The sequence below is a fragment of the Arabidopsis thaliana genome, chromosome 3 (genome assembly GCF_000001735.4).
Source record: "Arabidopsis thaliana chromosome 3, partial sequence".
Taxonomy (NCBI): domain Eukaryota; kingdom Viridiplantae; phylum Streptophyta; class Magnoliopsida; order Brassicales; family Brassicaceae; genus Arabidopsis; species Arabidopsis thaliana.
In genome coordinates this window covers 23,246,068-23,265,388 of record NC_003074.8, presented here as the reverse complement: position 1 = coordinate 23,265,388, position 19,321 = coordinate 23,246,068, and the positions used below count along the sequence as shown (strand labels likewise).

General features: G+C 38.3%; 6 protein-coding genes across 12 annotated transcripts; 4 read left to right on the top strand and 2 right to left on the bottom strand.

The window, feature by feature from the left end:
- Positions 1-657: 657 nt before the first annotated feature.
- AT3G62940 (Cysteine proteinases superfamily protein) lies at positions 658-2,594 on the top strand. Of its 5 annotated transcripts, none has more exons than NM_001203236.2 (3): positions 658-879; positions 1,135-1,250; positions 1,392-2,554. In NM_001203236.2, exons 2-3 carry the CDS (start codon positions 1,144-1,146, stop codon positions 2,281-2,283), a joined length of 999 nt encoding a protein of 332 aa, NP_001190165.1. In that variant the 5' UTR covers positions 658-879; positions 1,135-1,143; the 3' UTR covers positions 2,284-2,554. The 5 variants fall into 5 exon arrangements, with proteins under 5 accessions (NP_001190165.1, NP_001325820.1, NP_001325819.1 ...); NM_001340186.1 differs by having other exon boundaries at positions 674-879; positions 1,151-1,250; positions 1,392-2,512; NM_180408.3 differs by having other exon boundaries at positions 680-750; positions 1,151-1,250; positions 1,392-2,594.
- An 867-nt stretch (positions 2,595-3,461) lies between these two features.
- On the top strand, positions 3,462-3,947 carry AT3G62930 (Thioredoxin superfamily protein). Its single transcript, NM_116158.2, has one exon. It carries the CDS (start codon positions 3,543-3,545, stop codon positions 3,849-3,851), a length of 309 nt encoding a protein of 102 aa, NP_191852.1. The 5' UTR covers positions 3,462-3,542; the 3' UTR covers positions 3,852-3,947.
- A 144-nt stretch (positions 3,948-4,091) lies between these two features.
- AT3G62920 (zinc metalloproteinase aureolysin) lies at positions 4,092-4,792 on the bottom strand. Its single transcript, NM_116157.4, has 2 exons — positions 4,623-4,792; positions 4,092-4,410 (listed from the first exon to the last, which is right to left on the bottom strand). The coding sequence occupies exons 1-2, from the start codon at positions 4,670-4,672 to the stop codon at positions 4,218-4,220; spliced, it is 243 nt and encodes an 80-aa protein (NP_191851.1). The 5' UTR covers positions 4,673-4,792; the 3' UTR covers positions 4,092-4,217.
- A 116-nt stretch (positions 4,793-4,908) lies between these two features.
- Positions 4,909-7,985, top strand: APG3 (Peptide chain release factor 1). The gene is made up of 15 exons (NM_116156.5): positions 4,909-5,161; positions 5,248-5,304; positions 5,384-5,464; positions 5,539-5,596; positions 5,687-5,790; positions 5,905-5,956; positions 6,103-6,152; positions 6,363-6,428; positions 6,553-6,717; positions 6,818-6,890; positions 6,968-7,100; positions 7,199-7,256; positions 7,354-7,401; positions 7,477-7,560; positions 7,648-7,985. The coding sequence occupies exons 1-15, from the start codon at positions 5,003-5,005 to the stop codon at positions 7,726-7,728; spliced, it is 1,269 nt and encodes a 422-aa protein (NP_191850.2). The 5' UTR covers positions 4,909-5,002; the 3' UTR covers positions 7,729-7,985.
- A 2,106-nt stretch (positions 7,986-10,091) lies between these two features.
- On the top strand, positions 10,092-17,260 carry AT3G62900 (CW-type Zinc Finger; the record flags this gene model as incomplete). 3 transcript variants are annotated; one of them, NM_001340183.1, is made up of 11 exons in its annotated part: positions 10,114-10,677; positions 11,273-11,345; positions 11,426-11,556; positions 11,636-11,992; positions 12,082-13,232; positions 13,398-15,114; positions 15,200-15,363; positions 15,450-15,610; positions 15,696-15,856; positions 16,011-16,631; positions 16,723-17,260. In NM_001340183.1, the coding sequence occupies exons 1-10, from the start codon at positions 10,579-10,581 to the stop codon at positions 16,206-16,208; spliced, it is 4,212 nt and encodes a 1,403-aa protein (NP_001326602.1). In that variant the 5' UTR covers positions 10,114-10,578. The 3 variants fall into 3 exon arrangements, with proteins under 3 accessions (NP_001319823.1, NP_001326602.1, NP_001326601.1); NM_001340184.1 differs by having other exon boundaries at positions 16,011-16,850; positions 16,958-17,260; NM_001340182.1 differs by lacking the exon at positions 16,723-17,260 and having other exon boundaries at positions 10,092-10,677; positions 16,011-16,208.
- A 65-nt stretch (positions 17,261-17,325) lies between these two features.
- Positions 17,326-19,260, bottom strand: AT3G62890 (Pentatricopeptide repeat (PPR) superfamily protein). Its single transcript, NM_116154.4, has 2 exons — positions 17,929-19,260; positions 17,326-17,844 (listed from the first exon to the last, which is right to left on the bottom strand). The coding sequence occupies exons 1-2, from the start codon at positions 19,219-19,221 to the stop codon at positions 17,416-17,418; spliced, it is 1,722 nt and encodes a 573-aa protein (NP_191848.2). The 5' UTR covers positions 19,222-19,260; the 3' UTR covers positions 17,326-17,415.
- Positions 19,261-19,321: the final 61 nt, after the last annotated feature.

Genomic DNA, 19,321 nt, shown 5'->3' with positions numbered 1-19,321 from the left:
TTTTCAATGTCAAAAGTTAAGTGTATGCAAAGAGAAAAAAAAAAGAGAGCAGAGATTTGGTGGTGGTGGCTAGTGACTGTTGCGTCATCTTTGACATGGAAAAAAAAAATCTGAGATAAGAAGTTTATCCATATCTGACCCCACTCCACAAATCGATGTTTAGACAAAACATATGAATATTATTTTCGTATTTTATTGTTCGTTTACTTGATTTATATTCTTAGAAATATCTTCACCTATATAGGCTAGATAAGTTCTTAAGCCATTGTCGAAACCACGTGGCGGTACCTCCTCATGTAAGCATAGACCTATGTACTTTTACATATTATCATACATAAGTTTCTGATATTTATTTTTGTAGGTCACAATATCGACCGTCCATAGATTCATTTTATCGATTAGATTCTTTTTTACTTTTTAATGACCAAAGCGTTGACAGAATAATATATCGTCTCTACTTGCCCAAGATTTAGGTTCCTCACTGATTCTTCGACAAGTTAAATCACAGTAACGAATAACGATGATTGCGATAATATACAAACCCTCTAACTGACATAGAGGGTCCGATGGATTATTTTGAAAGCCCAAAAGATTCGCTTTGATAAGGCCTTTTGGCCCAATAATTCCAATTTACTTCCATTCTTTCATGACATTAGCCCATTTCCTTCTTTTCAATTTTATTATTGGTTTTGTCGAGTGAAGCGTAAACCCTAAATCACTAATCATCGATTCTTCTCCGTTGGATCAAAGGTATCATGAACTCGGAACTTTTCTCTCGCGTTTTTTTTCTTCATTATTTGATAATCGAATCCGTAAATTCAACTTGAGTTGTGGCGCTGTAGATTTCTCTTATAGATTTTAGAACGAAGAAAGAAAATCGTATGTCATCTGCTTTCTCAATTTTTTTTGGTTGTGGGTTTCTTTTAGTGATACGTATCAGTGAATTTGGTGGAATACTGGATTGGAAAATTGGGGGTTTGGTCTTGTTTCTAGAGTTGTTATGTCCTTTGTATTTATGTCAAGTGTTGCTGTCTTAAAGCCCAACTTAAACTTGAATGTGTCTGAAGTCTAAACCAAATTACGTGTTAGATAATTGTGTTTGTGGTATTCTCTTGTCTTGACACATTTCTTTAGCTTCATTTAATGGCAGACAATAAAACATCTGAAGGTATTGTATCCGAAGAAACTCCCATGGATGCTTCTCAGGAGCAACAACATGAAACAGTTGAGGAGATGCTTGCTCGCCACAGGTAATAGCATCATTAAGCTTTCTTAATGTTGGAATTGAATACTTAATTGGATAAATTGGCAATACCTCTTTACTCTAAATCATATATTTCGTGTTTTTTTTTTTTTACTACAAGTGTTGATGTTGTTGTTGTTTATTGTAGGCAAGAGATTAAACAACTTCAAAACAAAGAGACAGAGATGAAGAAGGCAGCTGCCAAAGGTAGCAAAGCTGAACAAAAAGCTAAGAAGAAGCAAGTCGAAGATGACATTTCCAAACTCTCCACTAAGCTCAAGGACAAACAGTTGAAAGAACTCGCCTCTCAAGGTTTCAGCAGCAGCAGCAGCAACAACATTGCCAAGGACGAAACGACTGAGAAAAAAGGAGACATCGACACTCTAGTTAGAGCTATAGCTGGAGTCTCAGTCACTGCTCAGCAAGAGCACTCAAAGCCTAGCAAGAGCGTGAAGAGGCGCGAGAAACGGGCTAAGGAAGAAGCAGACAGAGAGCAGAGAATTAAAGAGGAGCAAAGCCACGTGAAAAGTGATCGTATGGTTGAGAACGCCAAGCTTGAGAAGAAGCTTAAACCATTGGGATTAACAGTCAGTGAGATTAAACCAGACGGACATTGCCTTTACCGTGCTGTTGAGAATCAGCTTGCCAACCGCTCGGGCGGTGCATCTCCTTACACATACCAGAATCTAAGAGAAATGGCTGCTTCGTACATGAGAGAGCACAAAACCGACTTTCTCCCGTTTTTCTTGTCAGAGACTGAGGGTGACTCCAACAGTGGATCTGCAGAAGAGCGGTTTGAGAAATACTGCAGAGAAGTCGAGTCAACCGCTGCTTGGGGCAGTCAATTGGAGCTTGGAGCATTAACACATTGCTTGAGGAAACACATAAAGGTGTATTCGGGATCGTTTCCGGATGTTGAGATGGGCAAAGAGTATAGATCCGGCGATGACTCGAGCCTCATGTTATCGTATCACAGGCATGCTTTTGGGCTCGGGGAGCATTATAACTCAGTGGTGCTCGTCAACAACATCACCGGATGATGGATGATGGACTTTATCTAAAGCTTTAAGAAAAGTGCTTTTGTATCAAAAGTTTACTGAAATTCTTTCTTCTTTAATGTTTGTTGGATTTGAGAGAACCAATGTGTAACTTCAATTTTTCATTTGGTTACAAGGCGAAGCATAATCTATTGCTACACAGTTCCAGGTTTTTCATTACAGAACAAGAATGTAGCAGCAATTTGTACGGAGAACATGACACGAAGAAACATATGACCTTTGAACAATTTCGCGAGCCAATTTGGCAGAGACAGTTCTAGAGATCTGAAAGGGAATATAACAAACACAAGTTGTTCCTCCCGAATCTTGAGATTTTAGCACCAAAAGAAGAAAATGATGACGAATCTATGCTTATTATCACCCATAAATTTTGCTAATTCAATTGACACATGGCCTTATCACGAATCTGCCAAAGATTCTTCATTTCTGTAGATTTCCAAATCTGGTGTCAGAATCATGCTTTCCTGTTTAAATCTGCTAAAATTTTGTATTTTTGGAAAGTTGAAAATGCAATGAACATGGATTCTCTTTCTCGTGTTCAATGCAACAACAACTACAAAGACTCTTAAGAGTCAAGACCAACAACTCTCACATTTAGATAAAAAAACTTGAAAATGGTTTTGACAAAGTGTAAAAGCTAAAGTAAGAACTGTGTTGGATCACTTACTTGCTCTCTAGACTCCAGGTCACACAAGCAGAAAAGTATCTCAAAGACGATCCTCTTTTTGTTTGTTTTTCTTGCTTTCCGTTTCTTTAGAGCCTGAAACTTGTGGGGAATCTATTGTTGCTTGAAAAGATAAGCATCTAACTGGATAAACCATAATCCAATCTCCACCTCAGTGGATGCATCAAAAGCAAAAGATTTTGCCAAAAAAAGAAAAGCACCATAGAGTAGACATGATCACACTGTTGCATACCTCCCTGGATCCGTGGATCATTACAAACCATATGACAAGGATATTTCCGTAATTAGAAAAGAAAAGTTTACATGAACTGTATATGCAACTTGGTTCTGATGTTCATGCAGTTTTTAGAGAACGCCAAAGGGCACATCACTAGTATGGAAGTAAAGTAGTGACAAAGATCTGATTTATGCAACGTTACCATCCTCCACGTATCCAACTCTATAAATAGGCCTACTTTGTAATTTGTATAGCATCAAAGCAAAAACAAACATAAAGATCCTTGAGTTCCCACTCACATAGTCACACTACATTTGTATCACATTTATATACATAGAAATGGAAAGCGTTAGAAGTTTAGTTGAAGACAAACCAGTGGTGATATTCAGCAAAAGCTCTTGCTGCATGAGCCACTCAATTCAAACACTGATCTCAGGGTTTGGGGCAAAGATGACGGTCTACGAGCTAGACCAATTCTCAAACGGTCAGGAGATCGAGAAGGCATTGGTACAGATGGGGTGTAAACCCAGTGTACCAGCTGTGTTCATAGGGCAACAATTCATCGGTGGTGCTAACCAAGTAATGACTCTTCAGGTCAAGAACCAGCTAGCCGCAATGCTAAGAAGAGCCGGAGCCATATGGGTGTAACAGAAGACAAGAGAGTCAAATGCAAACTAGGATAGAATAAGATGAGAATGATACATATCGTTGTTTTGCTTCTTCTTTAATTTTCGGGGTTTCGAGTATCTACCATGCACGGATATGTTTTCAACAAGTGCAACACTATAGTTTACACAACTCTAGAGCTAATTAAGATCAAGAACTTTGTATTCTCAGTTACCATACTTGTTAAATCAACCAATATAAGCTAAGAAGACTAATAAGCAATAAAAGAGAAAGATTTGCTTTTCCATTGATACCTAAAGATTGTTCAACAAAATGAAAGGCCTTTTATTTATCATCAGCCATGAGAAAAGAAGAAACAAACAAAAGTAGAGATTTTCACTAACTTCTTCACTTGTAAATGTAATCTTTTAAAAGGCCATTTGCATGCTCGACCTCAGAATGTCTTCGCCAACTATCAACAGCTCTAGAAACTGTAGCTTTTGCTTCCCGAATCTCTTGAGCCGAGAACTTGTGCTCTATGATTCCCAAAGGTCCAGGTTGCAGAACATTGATCACAGTTTCAGCTTCTTTCTCAAGCTGCCTGTACAAAATGAAACCTTAGAATTTCAACATAAACACACACACAAAAAACAAATCTTTTATTGTGTAATCTCTTGTCATACGGAGAAATACGATGCAAGCATTAACCAACCTAAAAAGCTCTAGATTGGATACAAATTGAATTCTTTTTATCAGTCAATTCTTCAATAGTAACGCAGTAATACAATGAAGAGAAGAAAACAATGGAGAAACCTTAAGATCCCGGAGAAGGGTAAAGCTCTAGCGATCCTGTAAATCGACATCGTCGCCGGAGGAAGAGAAGAAATTGAGTACCGCGATTCAATTGATTTATTATTTAACAAAAACTCAACTTCGCGACGAATCAGTTTTGACTTCACATATATTGGGCCATAGGCCCATAGAGTTACTAGCAGGTGTAAGTTACACCGTGTAACCGAGAATGTAAATTAGTATGGGCTAAAGGCCCAATAAATAAAAGGGTTTCTTCTATAATTGGCGAGGATAGTTTTGTCCTAATAGCCAAACACGTCTCATCATCTAAACTAGGCTTCCTTATCCAGCAACTCCCGCGCCACTCGTCTTCTTCCACCTCTCTCTCTAGAGTCTAGACAATGAATAGCTCGATGACGACGAGTCCAACGGCTCGAGCCTTCCTTCATCTTCACTCGTCACCATTCACTTTACGTTCGAGAAAGTCACCGTCTGGAGTTTGTCTAGTCTCGTGGCCGCCTTCTCGGTCTCGCAGGACTCGACGACTCGTTTGTATGGCCGTAAGTGATTCTAGTTCTCCCAATGTTGGATTTTTTTTTCAAAAGTTTCAGAATTGTTCGATGATTTTGTCTGTTGAAACATTTAGGAACCTTACCTCATTAGGAAAATGGAGTCTGTTGAGAAGACATGGAAGGAGTTATCGGTTTGTTCCTACACTTATTCCATTAATGGTTAAGGTTTGTTTCTTAATCTCATTCTTAAGAGTTTTGAATGATTTGTAGGTGAAACTAGCTGACCCAGATGTTGTTTCGAATCAATCTGAATACCAAAAACTGGCACAATCCATGTCGGAGCTTGACGAGGTATTTGCACATTCTTTTAGTGTTCAAAATTTGCAGCTTTTTTCGGGGTTTCTTAACATTGAATTCAATTTTAGGTTGTAACAGTCTTCAGAAGATTCAAGGACTGTGAGAAGCAGTTACTAGAAAGCAAAGGTCCCTTCAAGTCTCCTCCTTTCTTTTACTTTGCTTTGATTCTGTTCCTCGGAAGCTGGTTATGATTTACTGATTGGTTTATTGCTTCAGTTTTGGCGAAAGAGGCTGGAGATGATGAAGATATGGCTGAAATGATAGGAAGTGAAATCAACTCGCTCACTAAAGAAATTGAGGAGCTTGAAAAACAACTTAAGGTTTAGAGCCTTGGTTCCATAGCTGACTTATTCGGCAGCTGAAAATCGAATGTTGCTCATTTTAAAAATTTGATTCTGATACTCAACTCGTAACATTGTGTTGGCTTGTGTCAGGTGTTACTTCTTCCTTCCGATCCTCTTGATGCCAGAAACATTTTGCTTGAAGGTAACTGACTAAACTATATGTCGACAAGTAGTATCATTTGTCTACACTGGCCTTTTTTCTTGAAAAACTGCCTTTTGCTCGGACTTCCCGCCATTGTTTTACCTATCTACCTCTGGACGAGTCTGAAATCTTAGTTCCTTCCGCAGTTAGAGCAGGAACTGGTGGCGATGAAGCTGCAATTTGGACTGGTGACCTTGTAGGTACATGCTTTCCTTGATTTCTTCTGATCCTCTATCTGATTTTAATGCCTTCCGATAGTTCACCGTTTTGTTTCAGTCTTATTTCTTAAAAAACTTTCAAATTTTATTGTTCCTATATTTCATGGCTAAGAGAAGCAAGTGCAATAATTAAAAACTTCAGATCCTACCATGAATCAGTATGCTTTGCATTATTCTTTTGCTTGCAGGTGCGGATGTATCAGAGGTACAGCGAGCGCAGCTCTTGGAAGTTTTCAATGGTTTCATGCTCAGAGGTGAGATGCTCTCTGTGTTTTGTTTTGGCATTTAAGGAGTGTGTAATGAAAATGGCAGTAGAGCATAACAACTTAGAGACATGTTCTCACCAGTATAGCTTTTTAATCTTCCTACTTTTATAAGGCTGAACATGGAGGTTACAAGACGTGTGTGATGGAGATTAAAGGAAATCGTGTCTATAGCAAGCTCAAGTATGAATCTGGTGTTCATCGAGTCCAGCGTGTTCCTCAAACAGAAACACAGGGTCGTGTACACACTTCTACAGCAACTGTAGCCATCATGCCAGAGGTAAACTAGCTTTCGCATGTTCCATTTTTCGATATTCTGATTGATAATTGGTAACCAGTCCAAAACTGTCATCTCTGCTTTGTTTTTTTTGTCATTTTAGGCTGATGAAGTGGAAGTGGTGATTGACCCAAAGGACATTGAACTTACATCTGCAAGATCTGGCGGCGCTGGAGGTTATGCTAAAGAAATTCGCTTTCTGTTTCTCTCACATTTCACTTGCTAATAATACTGAAAAGAGGTCTTGGTGCAGGCCAAAATGTGAACAAGGTGGAGACGGCTATAGATCTATTCCACAAACCGTCAGGTATTCGCATTTTCTGTACAGAAGAAAGGACCCAGATTAGGAATAAGGCGCGTGCTTTCCAGCTTCTGCGAGCAAAACTGTAAGCAACATTCAAGGAGCAAACTCTCTACTCTTCTTCTCCTCTATCAAGTCCCACCTTAGTCTTTTTTTGTTGAAACATTATATGTCTATATATAGGTATGAAATAAAAGTAAGGGAACAACAAGAGAAGATAAGGAATGAAAGGAAATCTCAGGTCCACTTCATTTTATTATCCCCATAGTCTTTCTAAACTCAAGGTCATCATCAAATATTCATCTTATTCTGCTCTATGTCGATTCTTGCGGAAACAGGTTGGGACTGGAGCTCGTTCAGAAAAGATAAGAACATACAATTATAAGGTAATACACGGATCCAGAGCCTTGCTTTGAAAACTTGATGGATTCTGTTTTGCTTATGATGTCTGAAAATTACAGGACAGTAGAGTGACTGATCATAGGCTAAAGATGAACTTTGCGCTTACAACATTTCTTGACGGTGCTTTAGAGGACGCAGTGCAGGTCCTAAACACTAAACCTTAAACTTTTTCTTACGTTTGTATTAGTTAATGTGAATCTTGAAGAATGTTTGCATTATTCTTATTGCAGGCTTGTGCTGCTTTGGAGCAAAAGGAACTCATGGAAGAACTCTCCGAGTCTGTAGCTGCTTCTTCTGCTACTTCTGGATAAATCCTCAAACTATACTCCAAGGAAAACTTTGTAGTTGTACACACATCATAATTATAAGACTTTTATTCATTCATATATAGCTAAGCATATGATAATGCAATTTAGCAAATATTGATGGGCATACCTGATGGGACCAAGGCCAAACCGAGTTAGCCACACTGAAATACTGGAAAAACATATTTATCAACCAATTCATATTTATATATTCAAACCTTTTTAAAAAACAAGATTTTTGAGAGTTATTACTTTTGCGGAAAACATTTGACAACTATTTCAAAATGTTGTAAATTAAATAAAGATGTTATGCAAAAAAATGTTAAAGGAAATGGAGTCAAACTTAAAGAAAACAGAGACGAATCCTCTCTGCAGTTTTTATGGAATTCAAAGTTTGGCACTAAGCAAACATCCTGCAAGTCTGAAGCCTAATCTGACCATAATCTGAAAACTGCAGAGGTACAAAGAACAAGCCCTTTGTTTAACCGTATGCAACAACTAGTTCTGAGAATTTCATAAGAGTCTTGAAGAGGCACAAAAGATAATAAGCTTTGGTGTCATTAGTAGCAGAATTTTTGACATGAGAAACATTATGATTTTCACAGCATCAATCAAAAAACAGATGACAATGTAGTAAATAATTCACAACAACAATAAATAAGAGAACATATGGCAACCCTGAATTAATGAGAGTCTCTCATCCCTGATGCTAACCCTAAATTTTTCTTCTCCAGTTCACTCTCTCTCTCAGTTAACCATGGGCAATTATGGAGTCAAAGTTCCTGTTAGAGATCCTCTTTGTTCTAAAGAAGGTAGGTAGTAATATTTTTATATATTTTCACTATTTAAAAAAAAATGATTCAATTTAATATTAGATTAGTATTTGCTCTCATTTTTATTTTCTATCTTATATTTTAATTAAGTTTAATTGAAGTTTATAGTGCTATTTGTGAAATTAGAAATGTTGTGCTAATTTTGAAAGATATTTTTTTTTGGTGCTATTTTTGTCAATTCCCCATAGATATTTTGTTTCATTTTATGTCAATTCGCATTTTAATTATACGTTATTTTTCTCTGTTAAGAGATGATCTTCTTGTTAATTTTTCATCTTAAATTATTTTGTTTAAATATATCTCAATTTGCATGTCATTTTTTTTTTGGTTTGTCTGTCCAGATTTGGATACAAAAGACACTTGTGAGTGTTGATTTTAGGCTCTCTCATAAACGAACTATTCTTGCAGAGATTCACATGCTAGAAAATGTGGAAATTGCATATATTTTTTTTTTTCTTAAGAACCCACCATTGCTTATTACCAAAATTTTAATCTTTTAACCAAACTCTTAACATCAAAATTTTTAAAATTAATTATATATATTCATAAGAACTATCCTAAGACTACTGCCAATAATGATGCTTTAAGATCATCCTTATTGATGAGTTCTTAGACAAAATTCTTAACATTTTTGATGTAGAATATAATAATTAAATATTAGGGAATTTTTAAGTGGAAGACAGAGTGTATCAAAAATCTCTTATTTAAGAACTAATTTTACTCTTCTAAAAACCTTTTTTTTTTATTTTTTATTCATATTTTATTTTATCTAATATTTTAAGAAATTATCTAAATTTTTCTTAGAACCCATGGATAATGATGCTCTAAGTCTACAAATAAAAATAATGGCAACTATGGAAAGACGAATTAGGTTCCATTTTACTCTCTGAGACACTCTCTACTATTTAAAATGAAAATATATTTTCTCATAATGCCATATTAACGACACATACTTTATAATTATGATAATATTATCAACTAATTTTTTTTAATTTTGAGTTGGTATTAACAAAATTAGTTGCTATATAACCAATTTCTTTGTGTTTTTGATATGTAACTAAAATTGTTGCATTTTTTTAATCAAAAAAATATAATATACCGTAATAAATATAGATTGACATGAATATTGAATATCTTGTAATTATATCACATAAATGCATAGTAAATGGAATTAAGATGTCGAAATCAATGAGAATGTGGGTACATTTACATTTACTTTATAAAATTTCGTTACATTGGTAGCAGTCTTTCATCTCACAAAATTTTAATTACTACTAATGTAGTGAATGACAAGTATATGAAAATATTAACAGAAAAAATATAAAAAAAAATAACAGAAAAAACTGAGTTTAAAACACGCGCCATCATAACTCTATCACGCACCTTGTATAGTTCAGACCACCGCAAAGCTAGTGAAACCGAGACGCAAGGTATAGCGATTTATCTCGCGGTCATAAAAGTAAAATTAAAGGTGAAAAAATCATTTATTATTATTGTCCCTCATTTTTCTTACACGTAGAGAAGAAAAAATGGATAAAGTAAATTAAAAAACAAACAAACCGCGGCTGCCCTATACCAAAACCCGGGAGATTGTACGATTTCTTAATTGGTTTGGGCCTTTGGCTTTGGGGGTGGTGGCTTGTACTTAATTGATTTACCCATCGAAAGAGATCGAAACACATTTTTTGATCATTCGGCGGAGGAAATCGGGAAAACTCAATTCTGCTTTCATTCGATCGGATTGTTTCCTTCAATTGAATTCGTCGATACTCAATTGCAATTTTCCACTTTCTGTGTTTCTTACTTTGTCTGTTGTATTCGCTGATCCGATTTCTAATTTGATCAAGCTAGGGCTAATACATCAAACGATTTGGGGTTGGGTTTCACTGTTCCGTTGATCGCTGGGGTTGATTTTTAGGAGGATTTGTGTACCTTGATTGATTTTGAGGGTCTGTTGATTGCAATGTTAGAAAGGGCCTAGGGTTAAGTCTAGGGTTTTGAGGTTAAGATCGAATATATAGTTATGGAGGAGTCTGAACTTGAAGAAGGAGAGGCTTGCTCTTACAATATTACTAACGAATACGCTGGAAGCATAGACCCTGATAACGATCTCTCTTACATTGTGAGCACCTCCTTCTCAGCTGCTCTACGAGTTTTCTATCTTTTTTGAGAATTGGATTTTGAATTGTGCAAGTGTTGATGTTGCTGTGTTGTCTTACTTCAGTCTCTTTGATATTAGATTGCATCAGTTTGGTAGGGATATATAGATATTTACTTTTGGACCTTTAGGTATATGTGTATGCAGTTTATATGGTATGTGTTTAAATGTTATAGATGATTTTGTTAGGTAATTTCATTATGATTTAAGTGCAACCGAACACCATGTTAATTGCGCATCGTAGATTGGTCAAGTTGTTATCCTATTTGAAGGCTTATCGACCTTCCATTTGGAACTCTTTATTCTCCGATTGCCGCGTGTTTAGTTTCGATTCGATGGTTTTTTTACAGAGATTGTATGGACAAGTTTCATCTTATCGGTAACAGTTTTACTGAAAAAAGTGTTTGTAAACATTTTAAAAGGCTTTTTGGATTCGCCTCTGTAGTATCGAAAAACAAGTTTCGTTAAATCATTTTCACCTAAGAGCCTAGAAGTTGTTTTCAGAGAAGTAATCTATGTTTCGTTTATCGACTGTATTTTTCTCTTGTTTATTTTGAAGGATGAGAAGCTTCAACACATCCTTGGACACTTCCAGAAAGACTTTGAGGGCGGTGTTTCAGCTGAGAATCTTGGTATGTTGATGTTGTGGCAGAAACTCTTCTTCTTGGTTGGTCCACAAAGTGTGAAACTAGTCCTTTGAATTTGATTACAGGGGCGAAATATGGTGGCTATGGCTCTTTCTTGCCAACTTATCAACGTTCTCCTGTTTGGTCTCACCCGAAGACACCAGCAAAACCTCAGAGTTCTACAGGGACTAGATCTCCAAACAACTTACTAGGGGAGGTATATTTTTCTCATTGTCTACACTTTTCTCTTTGTCAATGCTGTAATGTTTAATCTCTTACCTTTTTTCTTCTTTCAGTCCCAGAGTGGCAATGCAGCTTCGTCTAGTGTTCCTAAAAAGGCAAAATCTGGTCTTGCTTCCTCTGGAAACCCCAAAAAATCAGTGAAATCTAAGAAACCTAGTTCCAGTGCCAGAATGGAATCTGCAACTAAGAAACCTTGTGTCTTCAGTAAGCAGAATTCTCTGAAGCTTCGGATAAAGATGGTACCAGATGGTTTATCTACCGAAAAGAATGCTGCTGCAATATACAGTGGCCTTGGACTTGATGTGTCACCTTCTTTGTCCTTAGATAACAATAGTCTTTCAGGTAGTGAAGGGATGAATGAGGAGCCTCAGGGTTATTCTCCAACGGAGTCTCCCACCAGTATTCTTAATGTGAGATTTTCCTTTGTTTTGTTTCACAATACTGAAACAGTTTCCTTTGTTTTAAGATGCTTATCGAGTTGATATATTCTTATATGCAGGTAATGACTTCACTTCCTGTGGATCATTGTCAGTTCCTATCTCCTCTCTCTGAGGATCTGATTCGATTCATTGAAAGGGAAAAATCCGAAAAGGGATATAAGTATACATCTCCATCCAGGCTTTTCACTGCGAGTTCTTCTGCTATGGCATACGGTTTGGAACCTCAGAAGTCTGGAGAGAAACCATCAGTAGAGAAGAAAAAAAAGATGGTGGAGAGGAGCAGCTTTTCTGCTGAGACAAATGTCCGCAGTAAGAAGGGCCTGTTTGATTCAACTGATGCCATTACCAAGGAGTCAATGGAAACAAACACATTATATCCTACATTTGCGGAGAAAGAAACAGCCAGTAGTAAATTATTTGATGCATCCAAGGAAAACTACAATGGCACTGTTAGGGGCGAAATGGTGGGTGATGTCGACAGAAGGTTGTGGGGTCTAACTCGTCATAAAGATCTTGGGGCGCATCATGAGAATCCAAAGACTATTTCTGCTGGAAGTGTTCGTGAAGATAAAAAGGCTAAACTTGGTGATAATGAGGCTTCAGGATACCCAAGGAAAGTTGGCAAATACAAAGGCAGCAAAGCTTCTGATTCAGTCAAAAAGGAATCGAGTGCATCAAAGGCGAAAAGTGGTCATAAAGTGGAGCTAGAACATCCTCTTAGAAAGCAGAAGTATGACCAGATAGAACAGGAGCCACCGTCTTCATCAAAGTTCAAGGAACAGCAAACCTCTGTTGTTTTTGAGACTAAGCTGAATGGTCAAGCTGAGAAGAAGGAAGTGGTAGCCGTGAAACCACAAAGTGATAGCAAAAAAGCCGAGGACACTTACAAAGACTTTTTTGGAGACATAGGGGACTCTGAAGAAGAAGAGGAACAAGACGTAAAAGATTTGCGGATTTCAGAAAAGGGACTTCCGCCCTTAGAAGATATGCCTGAAAAATCGAGCTTGCCGCTAGTAGAACCTCAGAACGTTGGTCCTGAACCCATGTTGAGAAAACTTGGTTCTGATGCTTCTCTTCCGAAAGCAAATCCCGTGATCATACAAGAACATTGGGTTGCTTGTGACAAATGTGGAAAGTGGCGGCTTCTTCCTTTTGGCGTCTTCCCAGAAGACCTTCCTGAGAAATGGATGTGCACAATGCTTAATTGGCTGTGAGTCTTTTCAACTTCTCTATTATTGGTCCTGTTATTTTGTTGGTGTGCTATATGAGGTGGTTGGCATAACGTGTGTTTGTTTCTCTGTGTTATTGGTCCTACTTTTTTCGGGATGAGGAACTAAAGAGAAATTGATTTTATTTGTGATAATGTGCGTTTTAGGCCTGGAGTGAACTATTGCAATGTTCCTGAAGATGAAACAACGAAAGCACTGTATGCAATGTATCAGATCCCTGTCCCTGAGAACCAGGCTTCGATGCAGAGTAATCCCAGTGGCCCTAAGCCTCAGTTTACCCAGGGAGATGACAACACAAAGAAGAAGAAAAAGGGTTTCAAAAAGATAGACAATGGAATGGATAAAGAAGGTGCTCGAACTGCAGAAACTAACAAGACCATCCAAACATCGTCAAGAAATGGTATTCAAAATTCGCAGGGACTTGGCGACTTGGCCGAGGATGAGAGGCAAATACATAAACAGAAAGAGAAAGGAAAAGCAGTGGATCACCTCTCTGATGAGTCGAAGAGCTTGAAGGCGAATAACAAAAGAAAAACAGATCTAGAGAGTTCTATGCTGGCCAAAAAAATGAAGATCGAAAGTTTTCTGTTTCCTGATGAATCTGAATATGGAAATGGACGTCCTACCTCGAGTAGTGGTGTCCCTATCACGTCAGCAGATATAAAGCCAAAGCCCCGAGTCTCCTCCAAAATGCCAAAAGAGGAAGGAGGAGCTTCAGACACTGGAAATAGCAATAGCACTGGGGGGATTAAAAAGAGGAAACTGAGAGAAAGCCATGGTTCTAGGATTTACAGTGAGAACGAAAATCATGAACGAAAGAAAGCTCGAGTTCGTAAAGAAGAGAAGGAGCCTAGTTATTCACAAGGCAATGGGAAGTTGGAAAAGAAAAATAGAAGTCATTCGAAAATAGAGTATGCAAATGTTCAGAACTCAATCGCGGCAACCTCAAGTTCTTCTAAGATTTCTGATTCTCATAAACCCAGAAACAGCTCCCGCGAAGCTAAATGTTCTCCTGTTGAGTCGGTGTCTTCCTCACCTATGAGGCTTTCCAACCCGGAGAAACGTATATCTGTGAGTAAAAAGAAAGAAGAATCTTATGATGCTAACGTCTTTGCAGCAGGTAGTTTGAAAAAATTCTCAGATGGTGAAGGTGAAGATGATGGTGGGAGTGATAGATCGCAGAGTCAGATGAAGGATAAACATGGATCCCATGAGTCTTCTGTGCTTGATATTTGGGATAATAAAGGATCTTTGAAAGCGAAAGAGCGCGCTGATCCTTCTCTCGATGCCAATTTTGAAAATGGTGGCCACAAGACTTTACCGCGGAAACTGGATCATATTCTCGGTGAAGGAAAACAGTCTAGCGATCATCATCGACGTAGCAATGATTCCCTGGCAAAGAAGTCAGGAAAAGGTTCATCTTCTCGGTCCAAAGAAAAGAGCCAAAGCATTAGGTCTGATTCACGGGATGGTCCGAGACATATTGAAAAGAAGATATATGATGGTAGTCCTGACAGTAGAGCGGATATGATCGTGAGACCAAACATTCCAAAACCGCACGACTCCGAAAGAATACCAGAGAGGAGTAATATAGCAGATTTAGCTTCTCCATCACGGCCACCATCTAGAGGTGTCCAAGGGGATTCCTCTATGCTTTCTGTCCGTAAGAAAGTCGATAAATGCAGCACATCAGCTGGAAATAATAATATCCAAGCTGATGATGTGACAAAGGCAACAGCCCAAATAAGAAGGAAAAGCGAGCCTTCTCCAAGCCCCTTGCGAAAGGAAATAACATCTGCGCAGGCCGCCCATAATACTTTAAAAGAAGCTAAAGACTTGAAACATACAGCTGACCGTCTCAAGGTTTGTCTCATAATTCAGTTGCTGTGTAATGTCTCTTTCTCTTTTGTATTTGCTTCTCATAGTCTTACGTTTCTTGTTACTGCAGAATTCTGTATCAAACCTTGAGCACATTGAGCTCTACTTCCAAGCTTGCCTTAAGTTTCTTCACGGTGCTTTTCTTTTGGAGATGAGTAGCAACGAGAGTGCTAGACAAGGAGAAACAATGGTCCAATCTATGAAGATTTATAGTAGCACTGCGAATCTTTGCGGGTAATTTACATTTGTGAGGATAAAGGAAAAACGTCGTTCATTCCTTCTTTTCCATTTGTAAGCACTGAAACCTTTTTCCGTGATAGATTTTGTGCCCATGAGTATGAGAAGTCTAAAGATATGGGAGCTGCTGCCCTGGCTTACAAATGCATGGAGGTCGCGTATATGAGAGTGGTTAATTCCTCCTACACCAGTGCTAATAGATATCGAAATGAATTGCAGACTTCTCTACAAATGGTTCCGCCAGGTAAGCTAGTCGAAGATAGCCAAATTCCTTATTGGCCATGTCTTTGAGTCTTTCCCGTTGTAATGGTCTTGTCACTGCCTTTTAGGTGAATCTCCTTCTTCATCTGCCTCGGATGTTGATAACGTGAACCATCCAGCAGCAGTAGACAGAGTTGGTACCTCAAGGGGCATCAGTTCTCCTTTAGTTGCTGGGAACCACGTCATTTCTGCACAAAACCGTTCTAATCTCTTACGTCTGCTTCAATTTGTAAGTGTATTAATGCCTCTTCCAAGTTCATTCCCCACAATTATACTTAGATATAAAGTTTGTTAATTGAATGGAAGATGAAGTGATGCAGTTAAAATGGAAAGTCATAAACATAGGCCATTGATTAATCTCAGCTACTCTCTACTGTTTGTAGGCTCAGGACGTAAATCTGTCAATGGATGCCTCGAGGAAATCACGTGTGGCATTAACAGCTTGTATTGAAAACTCAGGGGAGGCCCAACAACAAGGAGAGGGTATAATATCTATTAAAAGCGCCCTTGATTATAACTTCCAAGACATGGAGGGATTGCTACGTTTAGTGAAGCTTGCTATGAAGGCCAACAACCGGTGAAAAACAGAAAAAAACAATGAAGCAACTTATTTGCAAAAACTGAGAAGAGGCAAAGTTATAATAGTGAAGAGATCACTGTTGCCTTGCTGCTCTGGATCCATTTCCGTTCACAGACGGCATTTCAGGATTTTGTTTGGATCCCGTAATCATTTGTACAAAAGCAAGAGGAGTTCATTTGACAGAGTCCACCCTGACGAGGTTTCTGGTAGACCAAGGAAGGAACTTGGCATTTGAGTTTTTCAGATGCTTCTTTTATTCTACCAAAGGAACAATTCACAATGGCAACATTATAACAAGCTACTTTCCCATCTAATTATCCAAGAAACATGTATGGATTATACAGAGCAACCAAGATGTAACTTCTGGTACCGGAATTTCTATTTCTCGATCCCGTGACAGTGACAGATAGTCCCCCAGTATCAGGTCAGTAATTGATACATCAATTTCAATATCTTTTTGTTTCAACAAGCTCTTGTTTTGTCTGTGCTAACCTACTTTGAATGTGTGTCTGCAGATTCTAAACTGTTCTCATTCAAAATAAGCCATTTAGGGTATTACAAAGAAAATATATAATAATATTACAAGATTTGGAGTTATAGTAGCTTTTCCTGTAGTGGTGATAGGCTTTCTAAGTTTTAGGAGGTAAGAAAAAGTTGCATCTATTCTTTTGCAATTTTAATTTGTTGAAGTTATCTTATATTTACTCAAACTCAACTCTGATGTCCTTTTGTTGCTCTTTCTCTTGGCAGTGTTGTCTTTTTTGTAGATAAGAAAGTAAAAGTTACAAATAGAGTTTTGCCGTCTTGCTTTGCCGGAGGAGCTTTCTTAGTCACTGGTAACTTCTCGATCTGATTTTCAGGTGCAGTCTTCCGGCAAAGTTCTTAATTAGGCTTTGGTTCGTGTAAGCTAAAACAATATGTTATGTTTTTGACTGGAAATTCTCGACTGAGTCTATATGTATATATGTATGCCGCCTCTGATTTCAAGGGCCTTCTAAATGTATAAACTGTGCATTGTCCATCAAAAATGATGGATATTATCTTTAATACAAAAAACATATATGAGTGAGAGAATTTTACTGTCCTCTGATCAGACACTATATATATGGCTATTTTAGTTCTTTTATTATTTTATTCTTTTATTTCAAAACCTCCAAAATTCAGTAATGTGTTTATTCAATCCAACACAAACATTGCTGCAATTGTTATCACCAAAAATCTCTGCAAGAGCAAGACCCGTCTCTAAAATGGTGAAATCTATTACAATCTCTCACAACAATTTCTCTACTAAAAAGCTTCGAGATCATCTTCATTACAAGATGACAATCTCCACAGATTCTGAGGTTCTTGATGATTCTCACTGGAGTTCCAGGCCTTGTCTTCATCAAACAGAACGCAATAGCCAGTTTCTCACTGTGGTAAGACAAAGCTATCTCTTTATCTTTCTCGTTAAGATCAAGTAAAACCTCCTTAGTGTCTGTAACATATCCAGCTTCTCTCAGCCTCTGCATTATCTCATCGAGCATAGCATAGATCCTTTCGCTCTCTTGTTGAGATTCGTCTCCTACAACAAACTCGTGAACCACTCCCTCTACTTCAACATAGCTACATCCCGGAACTTTATTAATGCCCTTTACCTGTAGAGAGAATCTGTATTTACTTCAGAAACTGTGCAACAGTTAAGAAAAGAGTTGGAAAAGAGGGAAATAGTTTTGCATTGCCTCCATTTCGTGTCTGATACACTTGACTTCCATCCACCTCCCTGTTTTGGCATAGACGTTAGAGAGAAGCACATATGCTCCACTGTTCATAGGATCTAGCTCGATGAGTCGCTTGAGGGCACCTTCACAAGTCTTGATATCCCCAAGCATTCTTGATCCGCTTAAGAGAGACCCCCAAATAAGTACATCAGGCTCCATAGGCATAGATGCTATAAAGCTCTCTGCTTCTTTGATCAAACCAGATCTTCCGTAGAGATCAACCATACAACCATAATGCTGGATTGATGGCGTGATACCAAATTCCTCAATCATCATTTTAAAGTAAGATTTTCCTTCGTTTATTAGACCTCGATGTACACAAGCACCGAGAATGCCCACAAATGTCACAGAGTTTGGGTTTATGTTGTCACTCGTGGTCATCTCAGAGAACAGTTGGAAGCACTCATCTGTGAGACCGTACATTGCTAAGCAACATATCATAGCACTGTAAGCTTTGACATCTTTCTTGGATCCCAAGGCATTGAAAACCCTTTTCGCCCTCTCGAGGCTCCCACATTTGGCGTACATATCAATGAGAGCTGTGCCTAAGACAATGTCAATCTCAACGTGGTACTTATCGATGTAAGCGTGAACCCATTTCCCTTGCTCGAGCGCACCCAATCGCCCACAAGCCGAGAGTACAGTCGACATTGTAAACTCGTTGGGTCTGACGAATGCTTCGTTTGGTTTAGGTAATTGCATCTCCCGGAACAAATCAAGCGCTTCTTTGTATTTCCCACACATAACGTAGCCGTTAATCAAGCAGCTCCAGGAAATCACGTTTCTTTCAGGCATTTCGTCGAACAGTTTCCGCGCATCATCGATCAACCCAGCTTTGGCATAAGCATTGACCACAGAGTTCCAGGCCGGTAAATCCTTCGAGCCCGAGTCATCGAAAACTCGCTGAGCTGATCTCAAGTCGCCACAGGAAGAATACATGTTGAGCAGTGAAGTTCGGACAAATGGGTCTTTGTCAAGTCCAAAAAGAAGAATCTGAGCATGAGTTCGTTGCCCAAGAGGAAGATGAAGCGGATTGTGGAAAGAAGGGAGAAGAAACGGAAAGGTATGAAAATCGGGAGAGACGCGATGGTTGCGCATACGGAGGTAGACTGAGATCGGAGAATGTCGTTGAGGCGACGAAACATTGTGAACAATGGCACGAATGATGATGTTCCACAAGAAAGATTCAAGCTTTAGATGTCGAATATGAAAGATGGGATTTGCATAAGCTATTATTGCCGCCCCCTTGCTCATTGTCTCAATCTAACAAGTGTATCAGAAATCGATTTTAAATATCAAGTACGGTTTTGACAAAACCGAATTGAACCGGTATTTAAATGAATATTTGGTTTCT

What these genes read in the sequence shown, in the direction of transcription:
- AT3G62940 (NM_116159.4), top strand. Translation starts at nt 1,144, where the DNA reads ATGGCAGACAATAAAACATCTGAAGGTATTGTATCCGAAGAAACTCCC. An exon ending in GAGATGCTTGCTCGCCACAG is followed by an intron (nt 1,251 to 1,391) that starts GTAATAGCATCA and finishes TGTTTATTGTAG; the next exon opens with GCAAGAGATTAAACAACTTC.
- AT3G62930 (NM_116158.2), top strand. Translation starts at nt 3,543, where the DNA reads ATGGAAAGCGTTAGAAGTTTAGTTGAAGACAAACCAGTGGTGATATTC.
- APG3 (NM_116156.5), top strand. Translation starts at nt 5,003, where the DNA reads ATGAATAGCTCGATGACGACGAGTCCAACGGCTCGAGCCTTCCTTCAT. An exon ending in AGCTTGAAAAACAACTTAAG is followed by an intron (nt 5,791 to 5,904) that starts GTTTAGAGCCTT and finishes GGCTTGTGTCAG; the next exon opens with GTGTTACTTCTTCCTTCCGA. An exon ending in CTGTAGCCATCATGCCAGAG is followed by an intron (nt 6,718 to 6,817) that starts GTAAACTAGCTT and finishes TTGTCATTTTAG; the next exon opens with GCTGATGAAGTGGAAGTGGT.
- AT3G62890 (NM_116154.4), bottom strand. Translation starts at nt 19,221, where the DNA reads ATGAGCAAGGGGGCGGCAATAATAGCTTATGCAAATCCCATCTTTCAT. An exon ending in GTATCAGACACGAAATGGAG is followed by an intron (nt 17,845 to 17,928) that starts GCAATGCAAAAC and finishes TTCTCTCTACAG; the next exon opens with GTAAAGGGCATTAATAAAGT.
- AT3G62920 (NM_116157.4), bottom strand. Translation starts at nt 4,672, where the DNA reads ATGTCGATTTACAGGATCGCTAGAGCTTTACCCTTCTCCGGGATCTTA. An exon ending in CCCTTCTCCGGGATCTTAAG is followed by an intron (nt 4,411 to 4,622) that starts GTTTCTCCATTG and finishes CATTTTGTACAG; the next exon opens with GCAGCTTGAGAAAGAAGCTG.